This window comes from Talpa occidentalis, unplaced genomic scaffold (genome assembly GCF_014898055.3).
Source record: "Talpa occidentalis isolate TD23 unplaced genomic scaffold, MPIMG_talOcc4v2.1 talOcc4.6, whole genome shotgun sequence".
Taxonomy (NCBI): domain Eukaryota; kingdom Metazoa; phylum Chordata; class Mammalia; order Eulipotyphla; family Talpidae; genus Talpa; species Talpa occidentalis.
This window is the reverse complement of record NW_023604972.1, coordinates 37355975-37368710: the sequence shown is the minus strand read 5'-3', so window position 1 is coordinate 37368710 and position 12736 is coordinate 37355975. Positions and strand designations below refer to the sequence as shown.

The 12736-nt window shown below is 30.5% G+C and overlaps 1 protein-coding gene across 7 annotated transcripts in view; it reads left to right on the top strand.

Moving 5' to 3' along the window:
- The window catches only part of EPHA5 (EPH receptor A5), a 323325-nt gene that overhangs the window by 257373 nt on the left and 53216 nt on the right, over nt 1-12736 (top strand). For 5 of the 7 annotated variants that reach the window (XM_054688279.1, XM_054688278.1, XM_054688284.1 and 2 more), the window contains one exon: nt 11115-11180. The exons of the other annotated variants lie outside the window; for them this stretch is intronic. In XM_054688279.1, the coding sequence (XP_054544254.1) occupies nt 11115-11180 (66 nt within the window). The remainder of the gene's footprint in view (nt 1-11114; nt 11181-12736) is intronic. 7 annotated transcript variants of the gene reach the window in all.

The window sequence follows — 12736 nt, the reverse complement described above, 5'->3', positions numbered from 1 at the left end:
AAATGGCCTGTTCTGCTCACCACTCTGTCTCTGGTAAATCCTCTCATTCCCACATCTCTGGCCTATACCCTAGTTCTTCACAACAAATAAATAAATAAACTAATAGATACAAAAGTCTCAAAAAAAAAATAAGAGGACTAAATAACTGAACTTGGAATTCTGTCAGCTCATCTCAGGCTATCACATGTCTTGAAATGAAAATCATTATTAGTCCTGCTTCCATTTGCCTGCCCATTCCACTGTATCTCCTTTCACCACAAATATTCAAATTGCATCTGATTCACTGTTTTAGCTGTGTATCAGCATGTTTCTGGAGATTAGATTAATGGCTAGATGAACATCCTCATTTTTTTTTCCCTTTTCATTTTTCAATTGAAATACTGTTGCTTTACAATACTGTATATGATTTACAGGTATAAGAGTACATGCTTCAGGTGTATTATATCACAGCACATCCACCACCAAGGAACTATACACCTCCACCTTCATCCTTTGGACCCTCTCCTCATGTTCAAGTCCTCCCCTGACCCAGCACTGATAGCCTCAATTCTATAATCAAATTTCTAGGATTTATTATTGGTTTAGTTTTATCTGACCCTTTATCTTGTTTCTTCATATTCCACTATATGTGAAATTGTATTTCTCCTTCTGACATGTTTTCAGTTCCAGTTCCCATCCAGTACCTCCCATGTCACATGGCAAGATTTAATCTTTTTTATCTCTGAGTAGCATTCCTTTGTGTGTGTGTGTATATGTGTATATGTGTATATATATGTGTGTGTGTGTGTATATATATATATATATATATATATATACACACACACACCACAACTTCCTAATCCACTCATCTATCTTTGGGCACTTAGGTAAACATCTTGATTTTTTGACATTACCAAGAACTCTTGCTCCTCACCTTTCTGTACAATTCATCTTTTTTAAATTGCATGTTATGAAGTTGTCATGCTTAAGATGATTGTCCTTATTTCTTACCACTTGTTATTTTATTTATATTTACATATTTTTAAATTTTCTGATTAAAAATTATGTAGAACATAAAACAAAAGGAAATGAAATCAATCATATTTACCCACCAGAGGCAATCATACAATATTTGATATATATATGTAAATATATATTTACATATATATGTAAATATATTTCAAATAATATTTGAAATATATATGTATAATTTTGTTTTCTGTTTTCTTTTATTTAACATTATAATACAAAATTTCCATGTGTAATATTATGTTTTTCTCTTTTGTTTATTTTCTTTTGCTGTTGTTTTAAGGGAAAGTCTCTGCTCTTTCTGTCTTTCATGTCCTTAGAACACATTTGTATGACTCAAAGTAAGGATCATGGATTATAAATATTTTTAAGATTGCTGATACTTATTGATAAATGATCCTCATAAATCATTAAACCAATTACCATTCCCCCATCGGTGTATAACGTTTCCTGGTGGTTAACAAACCAGTCTTTGCTAATTTAACAATGTAAGAGTAGAAAAATAGTTCTTTATTTTTAACTGTATTTCTTTTTCATTTTTGCGATTTAATAGGTTCATTAATATATATGCAATAACTGTAAGTATAGTCAGTAGCTCTTTTATCATCTGTATTCTCAATTAAATATAAATGTCTTTACACATTTAGGCTAGTGGGATTTTATCTCTTTATATAGTGAAATATGTTATTAGAAGTATCAAGGTTTGTTTGCTTTTTAGTAATATTTATTTTGCAGGTGATGTTAAATATTAATTGTATGTGGTTGGGGAACTAAATATGTGATTTTTACAGACCTGTATAAATACTTACACTGTTTATCAAAATTCTAATAGGTCTTTTACCAATAGCATATACTCAGTAAGTCTCTGTATAGATACTCTTTTATCTTCTTTTATCTTCCTTTGGGATTATTGAAGGTATCATCTAATTTTTCAATATCATGTGAGGTTAAATTTTATAATTTTAAAATATTTTTCAATGTTTGATCAAAGAAATTCCTGTTGAGGAATAACTTATGCACATAATTGCAAATAATTTATATGAGCACTTTTTTAGACACAATTTTATACACAATTGCATATATATAAAACAATTGTAACCATAATTAACCAGTTATAGTGCATATGCATAATGTATTAAAAAGTTAATATTTATCACCATTATGTTTAATTTTAAAATGTTATTACTACCATAATATATTATTTTAATAATATTGACCATAGTAATAGAAAATAAAATGGACTTATAGAATTTGAATAGTTTGATATGAAAGAGAACATTTAGCTTCCCCTTAAATCATTCCTCTAATTCAATTCTCATAATGTTTATCACAAAATACACACATTCCACATGTTTTGATAATTTAGTATAATTCCACAATTACTTTATTTTAGAGTGAAGTTATTAAACTTAATCATTAATCCTCTGGTTTCTCCACCTTATAAGTTTAATTCTGATAGAAGTGATTCAACTTTGAAAAAATTCAACATTTATAATGAAGGGAGCTAAATAAATCAGAACATATATATTTAACTTTTTTATTTGACTATCTTCTCCTTTTTTGAGACTCACTCATATCTTTATTTTGTGTCATAGACAAATATATTTTTAAAACATTTTATATCATAGACAAATATGTTTTTAAAACAAATATTATTATCAGAACTGTACTTTAAATATTCTTATATTTAGTTGGCAATACTAGCATCACTTTTGGGGCTTTTTTTTGCAAATTTATCAGTTCCTAGTTTTTTTTCCCCTCTACTTTTCTAAAAAAAAAAAAAATTAAAACCTAAAATAACTCAGCACAGGCCAGTCTGTCATGATCATTTTACATTCCTCTCAAAGAGACTTTTTAGCTGTACTTAGTTCACCTATGAAATTACAAAGAACTTATAAGCTTCCAGAAATAGAGTTAATTGATGTTTGCTCAGTGAAGGTGTCATCCTGTGGGAGAAATTAACTCATCTTTCAGTATTTTGCATATCAACACTACTATTGTGCTAAAACAAAACTAAGATGATGGTAGATTGCAAAATTGAATATACACAGTCTCCATTTATTGAAGTAGTAAAGATGATCTCTTCTGTAAAAATAAACAAAAATTTCTCAAATGAAAAATAACAAAGGCTATTTATTAAGAGCTTTCCATATAGCATGCCGCTGCCACTTGCTTTTGGGAGAAATGCAAAAGCAGGCAGTGGAGTGTAAAAGTTTTATAAGGAAAAAGAGAAGTCTTCAAGTATGTGCTGATAGCAGGTTGTTGGAGTGTGGTCTAACTAGAAGTGGGCTATCCTATGTTATTTGTTAGCGAAGCATATTTAGCATTCTCTAGTTGGACCTAAGTTGGAAGTATCGGCGAAAATTAGGGAAACTGGCATTTACTGGTGAAGTTCTGATCATTGGAGTTGATTGCTACAGAAGTTGTACTTTGGCTTGTAGGACTGGTTGCTGCAGTCATTTAGTCTGAACATTGTCCGTTTATATATTCCATCACTCACTTCTTACATTTCAGAATAGTAATACAAGCTTTTTAATAAATTTTGTGTTCAGTATTTTTAAAAAATAAAATAGGAGAAAATAACATAAGTATAGTCAGATAAAGTCAAACTGAAAAACTGGCCCTTGAAAACTGATTCTAGAACTGAGGAATCCAGAGGGAGAGAGGCAAGAACAAAGTAGGGAGAGAGCACAATGGACTGGTGATGTGTGCACTTTGTTAATAAGATCAAATACTCCCAAAATACAAACAATGACATAAACCAACATTACTCCATTGTTAAAAAAAAAAAAAAAAAAACCTCAGAATGTGCATCTTGGAAATAAAGATACTGTGAATTTATTTTAAGTGATCAGATATTAACTAGCTCAAATCAGTATCACCTTAAATTTTATTGGTTTGTTAAAGAAACAATAATTTTGAAGGATGGAAAGAAAAATTAAGAAGGATTTTGATTTATCAAAAGTTTATGAAACTGTATGTCTTTATAATGCCAAAGAAGAAAAGTGGATTCATAACAGGGAAAAAAAAAGTAGAAGGAATCTAGAAAACTTAAATAAGGGACCAGGAAAATTAATAACTATAAGAAAGAAAATATCAAAATCAACAAAAACTATGAACCAGAGACACTCTGTGGGGGCTGAGGGACAGGAAGGGGAGGGATTGGGGTCAAAACAAGGGGATTGCAATTGTATGGGGAATATAAAAATAAAATTTATTAAAAAAAAGTAGAAGGGGAAATAAGATAAAGTTGAATTGAATTCTAGGTTTGTTTATTTTCTGCACATTTAGTGGTTCTTAATAGCAAAATCTATCTGTTCCCTGCCTGTCTACAGTTTTGAGGTAAGAGAGCATATTGAAAATTTGTAGCCTGCCTTGCATACAATATCTTATTACTTACTTGCTACTTGAGGACAAAGTTGAGCTTTCAGAAGTTTTAAACCAAAACATAATATATCCATGATACAGTTATTTAGACCAAATATTTTTAGTATTATTGTTTTATTGATCATATCTAAATTAAAGCTTAATATATGTATATACATATTTATATATTTTCATGCATATATAAATGCAAATGTACATATTTACATCTATACATGTAAGAGCATAATTAATAATGCTGCCATTTAATTACTAAGTATGAACAATATAAAAAGTTTAAACAATATAAAAAAGTAAAACAATCCAATTTTCTGTTCAGAAATTACACTGGAGAGTTTTGTTTTGCAAAAGTATTTGATGGACCATGTAACATCTCTTTTGTTATAGGCTCACTAAAGTAGATTTTTCTGACATTGGTACACTGAAGAATGTTTTGTGATGAGATTTGTCTGACATGCTTCTTGCTTTTGTAGCACAATCTAATAGTGAGAGAGTCATGCAATCAGATAATTTTAATAAAACACTATTAGTGTTATATTTTTAACAAATTGATGTGAGAATAGAATAGAGGAAAGGATATGTTTGTCTTGACAGTACAGAAATATTGTTACAGAAGTGGTAAATTAGTGGTGGACCTGGAGTATAAAGAGTATTTCTGTGAATTGGTTGAAGTTTGCTGTGGGAAAAGCATGTAGGCATGGGTGCACATGGGGTGTCCAATTTTCCACGGCTCCTTGAAACCATAGGTCTGCACGCATGGCCTTCTACAACCTCTGACTGTGACCCTCCCCACTCCCATCACCATTCCTTCCTGTAGATCTATGGCATGTGCTTTCTCATACCACAAATAAAATAAACATATATGAATAATTCATACTTCAAACAATTATATATAGCACACATATGATATGTCATACATACCATATGTGACATATATATATCATATATTATATATATGGTGCTGGTTTACTCTACCTCAGTAATAGTTCAAAATGAAAATTTTTATATCAAATATTCATTACTTCCTGAAGTTTCTCCTAAAAAACCTGTGGAGAAAACTGAGTTTTATTGTCTTGTAACTTTGTATAAGTGTGTTACCTAGTAGCTCAGAAGAGCAAAATGGGGATACTTAATAAAGATAATTTTACAGTTTTGTTGTTTTGATTGAGGTAGTATGACTTCTAGATAACTGAAATAGGTAGTGTGAAAATAGAGAAATGCCAAAATGTTAGTCATTAAATGTGAAACTTGCAATTAAGTGGAACCTGTAAAAATAAATGTTAGGAAAATAAAATTACAGTTTAAAAGGATAGAGAAAAGATGAAATTTACAGTTACTTAACAGGCAGTCTTCATTTGTAGATAATATAAATTGATACTGTGAACCAATTGCAGGAGAACTATTTAAAGTACTTACCAGAGAACAAATTGTTTTTATGCACCTCCAGGCATTTTAGAAGTTTTTATTAACATGCAGGCCATTAATATGGTAATTACAAATCTTTCCCTTTTTTTTTTCCATTAAGTAGATTCCCTTAAGACTATTACAAAACATATCATTTAATACAAGTATTTATGGAGTACCTAGTGGATCAGTGGTTCTCAATCTGGAAGAAATATAGCATCACCTAGCAACTGTTGAAAAATGATGATGCCTATGTCCCCCAGCCAAGATGTTCTGATTCAGTGTTCTGGAATGAGACCTGGGCATTGTTTTTTTTTTTTTTGTTTTTTTTTTTTCCTAAGCTCCCCAGGTGTCTCCAATCTGTAGTCAGGTTTAAAATCATTGCATAATGTGAACAAAAAGTGATTTTTTACATAATTACTTATCCTTAAAGCATTGCCCATCATTTCTCAGTAAATGTTTGCTAATAATGAGAATGATTATGTTTACTCTTGCAACAAAAACTCACAGAAAAGATGGTTAATATTTAGTGAAATAATGGAGTTCCCAAATACAGAGTGTAATAAACAAACTGAATCAAACATATCAATACCATTTGCTAGTTGCTACATACATGCCTTTACCTGTGAAATAAAAGCCTGTTTTATAATGATCTTTAGGTCATTGGAATAATTAAGGAAGTGTGGTGATTCATTATTATAGTTTCAGAAATAAACCAATTGAATTGTTGTCTAAAGACAATTCTCCTCCAATTTTCTTTTTACTTTTATTAGTGTAATATTCCTAAGTCCCAGAAATTCTTTTCAGAAAAGCCCCTATTCAGGGGTCACTTCATTGGAACAAGATCACCTATGACCCAAGCCATTTCAAAAGATATAGGAGCTTTGGTTGTCAACCTGGATTAAAGACCGTATATTAGAACACAAGAAACTTCCATTGCTCATGTCACAGAAAGTTACAAGGAAATTAGAAGCTTTTGTTAGGACATGGCATCAAAGACTAAATATTAGAACAAAAGGATCTTTTTGCCCCTCTATTTACAAGGCTTTTAGGAGATCTGTATTAGAATAAGGGGCAGACATATTATTTATTCACAATAAAGCAAGATATGAGAGTGGCAGACTTGGAACTTGATCAGGTAAGGCTGAGAGATCTACTAATGTTTCAAATCTTAACTACCAGTGGCTTGTGCTCAGTAGGTCAGTATTTGGCAGAATATCCTAGCAAGTAATAGTGAGACACCAGTAATCTTTGAGAAGGAATAAGAAACTAGAATGAAGCAGCGATCTGGTTAAAAAACAAAACAGAACTGTAATAATAATGAATATTCCAGTTTGTCTAAACTACAGCTTGGGGTTAGTGATTGGATTGTGCATGTCAATCCGAGGATGTGTTGTAGAGCTGGCATTCTTCTCAGAGTTACTCAGGATAATCACCAAAAATGAAATCAGAGAAAACTAAAATTGTTCTGTAATGCTAGCTAATGTAACATAAACAATAGTTCATAGAGGGTTGGTATAAATTTTAGCAATTATTTTATTTCTCTGCACACTAGCTTTTACCTAATTTAAAAGAATAACATTATATCGTATTAATTTTCATTGCATTATGACTCCATAAACATATTTTATTTACTATAAAATATACATGAGTCATTTAGTTTAAAATCAATGGCCATCCTCATTCATATTATCTATACTCCACCTTTTGCCCTAAGACCACATTATTATAATTTTAACAGTTAAAAAACTTCTAAAGTACTGACTGTGAACCCAGGACAATGCAGAGAGCTTACATGTATTATCAAACTCATTCTTCAAAGCAACCTAATGTGGTATAGTGTCTATTATTTCACCTACATCAATGCTGAGTTTACACAAAGCTGTGCATTTAGTAATGGACACATCCAAGACCATGCTTTGTTTGATCTTAACAATTTTTCTACACAATGGTGTTAAAGGTGAGGACAGTCACCTTTAAATAGGATTTGGAATATTGTTTTATAAAGTATTTACACCGTTATTCAATGTGGTCTGCCAAGGCTGAGGACACACATTCCGCTCTGTCTTCTTCAGCACTGAGCACAGTAATTTGGAGTTTTATTTAAAATGTGTAAATTTTACAGCCTTGTCTTTAATCAGTAAGTTGAAAATATGTTCTATGTAAAATATTTCTTTTATGAAAATACTCTTTCTGCTTTTATCTCTTATCTATTGAAAGCTCAATGTTATTCTTATCCATTTGTATGATCTCTTGCTTATTAATTTGTCATCATTTATCCAACCTTTAGTCTTGCTTCTCTGATCAAGTATCTTTGAGAATTTCTTCCCCAGAGGTATAATCACCTTGTTTCAGTTGGACCGAGGTTATTTAACTTACATTGACACACTTTATACATATATTGATCAACTCTGTATAAGTCCTGGCTAAAATAATTTTGTTTGAATCTTCTTTGTGTCTGGAAAGCTTCTGTTATCATATTTTAATCTTCTAAAGGACAAATCCAATATCTTGTTAAAACAAGGGCCAACAGTTTTTTGATATTAAGCCTGCAAGGGCTAAACTATTTTAAATTTGGATAATAATGATCTTGTTATAGCTACATGCATTTACTGACAGACTTCCAGGTGTTAAAAGCAGATAGAAATGCAGGTGTAGCGAGTGTTGAAATATAGCTCATGTCAATTAGATGGTTGCTATTTCTAGTACATTTTCGTTTCTATTTCCAAATTATCACTGAGGTTTGGAAGCATTTTCAACCTATACTTCTTCAAACATTTTATTGATTAAAAAAAATAACATGTTCCTTATACCACCTGGTGTCAGAATGTTACTGGGACAGCATCAGATTTTACTTAAAAAGAGTTGAAAGAGTTATTTGGGGGATTACTTTTCCCTTTCATATAGTCATAGAAAAGGAAATTCAGTTTTAATTTCTTAACAACATATTAATATATACTCTTCTCTACTTACTAAATCATTAAAAATGTACTTTGCAGAAATAATTTTTTAGGTACACTGGCCATTCTGCATTTACATGATTTTTTCTGAATGTAATTAGTTATTTAGTTATAAATGCAAATAGTTAATATGGTAATATTATATAGATCATGAAAAGAATAAATTCCTCTGAGATAATGAGAATCTATTCTATTACTTTGATTATATTACTAAGAATAATAGCTATCACTTTTATCCCAAAATATATGATGTGGCAAATCTAATCTAATACAGGTTTATTAGGAAAAAGAGAGGCACCTGCATAGTCACAGGTGAATGATCTTGGAAAGAGAGCTGCTTTTGTTTTAATTTTATAACTATCAAATTGAAGCATAAAGAATTTAAGTTATCGAAGGTAATTTACTTATGCCATCTTAGAACAAGTCAGAGGAAGTATCACTACAAAATCTAAAGCAATGACTCAAGAAATAGAAATACAAGTATTTTATTTTATGTGATTTCATATTTTAATTAAATTTAATTAAAATATTTCTGAATCATATACAGTATTGTAAACCAATGTTACTTTAATAAAAATATTAATAAAAATAAATAATTAAGATAATTTGTACTATTAATAACAGTTACAGTAATACATTGACAGTTTTTAATGTGTTATTCCTTTTGTTTAAACTACTAAGAATAAAATAAATCAAGGAAGTATCCTCATCTCAAGAAACCTACAATATAAGAAAAGAGGAAAGCAAACTTTTTTTAAAGTGGTCAGATAATAAATATAGGCTTTGCAGGACATACATTCATTCACAATTACTCAACTCTGCTATAATAACATTAAAGAAGCCATAAAAAAACAAAAAAACAAAAAAACAAGTGATGATTATGGCTGTGTTTCAACAATACTGTTAGAAAATAAGTGTTAGACTAGATTTGGCCCATGGGTTGTAGTTTTCCAACCCCTAATTGAGCGATGATACAAACAGAAATAGAGGAAAGCTAATTTATGTAAGAATTCAGTAACTATTTAAGACATTAAGACATAAAAGTAATTTTAAAGAAATATTTAAGTATGTTACAGGTGTTTTACCTACTCTTTAAATATTTGTACTACAGTTTTGTCTTTCATTATCTATTCAGTGAAAATAATTATTTGGCATATTCTTTAAAATATATTACAATGAATATTCATACTGGAAATAAATGTTATAGTAGCCCATTTTATTTTACTAGTATCCTATTTTAGTGACTGATTATTCAGACACTGTAGTACTAAAAATTTTAGCATCATCAGTTTCCAAAGAAAATATATGGAGCATTGCCTACCTTTCCTTTGAAAAAGATCCATTGGAATTTAATTTGGAAATATTTGTCTGCCTTCACTAGCATTTCAAAATTTGTTAGATGTGTGTATCTTAATTTCCTCTCCTTGTTTGATATAAAATAAAATAGATACATTTTAAGTAATTAAACAGATTTTGGACAAAAGCCCTGGCTTGCTGGTATATGGTATCATTACTGAGCTCATTCCATAGTTCTTTTGAAATAATGTAATTGCTATTCATAAAAAAATGGAAGATGCATTGAAGCATGAGATACTTTTATGTTATATTCTACCATCAATTTATATGGTTTCTATCACTTTAAAATACAATTTACTTGGTAATTTCTGGAATTTTTTTTTACTACTAATATATAGAAAACATAAAAGAATCTTCAGGTTGCAATATCCAGAAAAATGCTTGTATAATATATATAGTGTGATTTTTTACATAACAATAGCTCTGCAATATATATTTAAAATGCATTTTTAACTATGAACATGCTAATTTAAACTGTAGTCTTCCTTAAGTAATTGAAGAAGTCATGTCACGTAAGCATAACATAGTCAATATTCTATGATAAATAATGCCACTGACATAAGAATCAGTAAATCGAAACAAGCCATTATTCTCCTCCTAAATTTGTAGTTTCAATGCAAAACATATTTAAAGAATTATTGAGAATGTCTTCCGAATATAAATATTGCAACTTTCTGAGAAAAATATATATTTAAATGGGCTTACATCTTTATTTGTATGTCTAGATTAATTACATAATCAAATGCATTAGCTCATTATATTTCCTTCTGAATAAGCATTTTAAATAGAATAAAAATAGCTATTCAATGTAGCTCTTTATATCTTCAATCCATAAAAATGCTTCTTTATTTAAAGGCATTGTGGAAAAACATTAATTGTATGGATTTAGGGATTTTTGATTTTGAAAGCAAAGCAGACACCTGTCTAAATTCATAGTTTCTTATACTATTTTGAGGGAGTAGGATCTCTTCCTTATCTTGGGCTCTCTTGTTTGCTTTTCAGTTGCTGCGAATGTGGCTGTGGGAGGGCTTCTTCCCTGTGCGCTGTTGCCCATCCAAGCCTAATATGGTTAGTGTTCCCCTCCCACGTTCACGCCTATGTGATGTCCCACCTATCTGTATTACTGTCAGCATTCCTTTTTTTTTTTCCATTTGTGAACATTTTACCAGTTAGTTCACTGGTTATACCTTAACAGAAGAGTAGGATGAAACCAATTCCCATAGTGATCCCATGATGATTTCCAATAAAATATACATGTAGCACATCAATCCTCTGTTAAGCATTCATACCTCCAAGGCTTTAATGGTGGTCCTGATTTAAACCAGAAAGTTGTAAGATTGAAGTATCTGTTTACGTTTAGCATGTCCCAGTTTTTGTTGTTCCATTAAGATTAAACCATATCATACATGGAAGTAGAATACTACTTATGTTGAGATGAAGTCACCTTTTCTGTCTGTTGGAACCATATAATGACCATAACATGACTGGAATATTCTCTTTTCATATTCATTGTGGATACAGGTGTATTGGAGGACAGAACCACATGTAATTGCAAACAGTTACTTAATTTTTTTTAAACTTGAATTATTTCACATATTAATAATGGTATTCCTAATTTGATAACAGCAAAGTGAAAAAGATACACAATTTTGGGATCAGTGATGAAATGGGGTGTTTACAAATGCTGAATTATTTATAAATGTAAATCCTAAATATATGTATATGCATATATACATATACAAACATATGCATATGTGTATGCACCTATAAAAATGTAGACTAGAACATAACAGAAAACTGTGTTAAAAATTTAGAGGGATTACAACATGATAGTGAGCTACCTTATAAAAAGTTAAGTTCTTTTCATATTAAAGAGTCTAAATTTCTTCACTTTTATGTTGACTTATTTGTTGTCAAAATTTGCCAAGAAAAGATATTCTTAAATGCACTTTAGAGAATTATGGAGTATCCTTGGGCATTTTAAATTGTTATTTTTATTCTCTAGGTGTAAATTAATACTTATTTATTCAAAAATATGGTGTGAATGAGTGTACATGCATGTGCAGACTCAAGCAATGGTGGAATGGTTATCTATGATCTTCTAAGAAGAAAGAGTAAACAAAGGTTAAAATAATTCAGAGATCTTTTCCTCAATGCTTTAAAAAAAATTATTTGAAAAAAAAGTTTTAAAGTTAATATACAGGGGTCTCCCTGGTGGCACAAGGGGTTAAATCTTAGCACTATGAAGCTATCCACAGCCACTGCAGCATGAGTTCGATGCCCAGTCAGGGAGGTGACCCACATGGCTCAGCAGACCTCTCTTGTCTTGCCTGCTACCCACTGCTCCTCTCAGCAGTGTATTTCAGTAGATCCATCTGTTCTGCTTCCCACTGTCTCTGGTGAATCCTCTCAACCACTCCCTCCCCTCCACACGCATACCTCTGGCCTATATCCAGCTCTTGTATGCATAAATAAATAAATCTTAAAAAAAGTTAACTTATAAGCATATATTTATTCCAAATTATTTATATTACTCAAAAAATTCTTAGATGAACGGGGTTTCACTCACAACCCAAATAAAAATGGAAATCTGGCAATGACGAAAGTATAAAATACACAGCTTT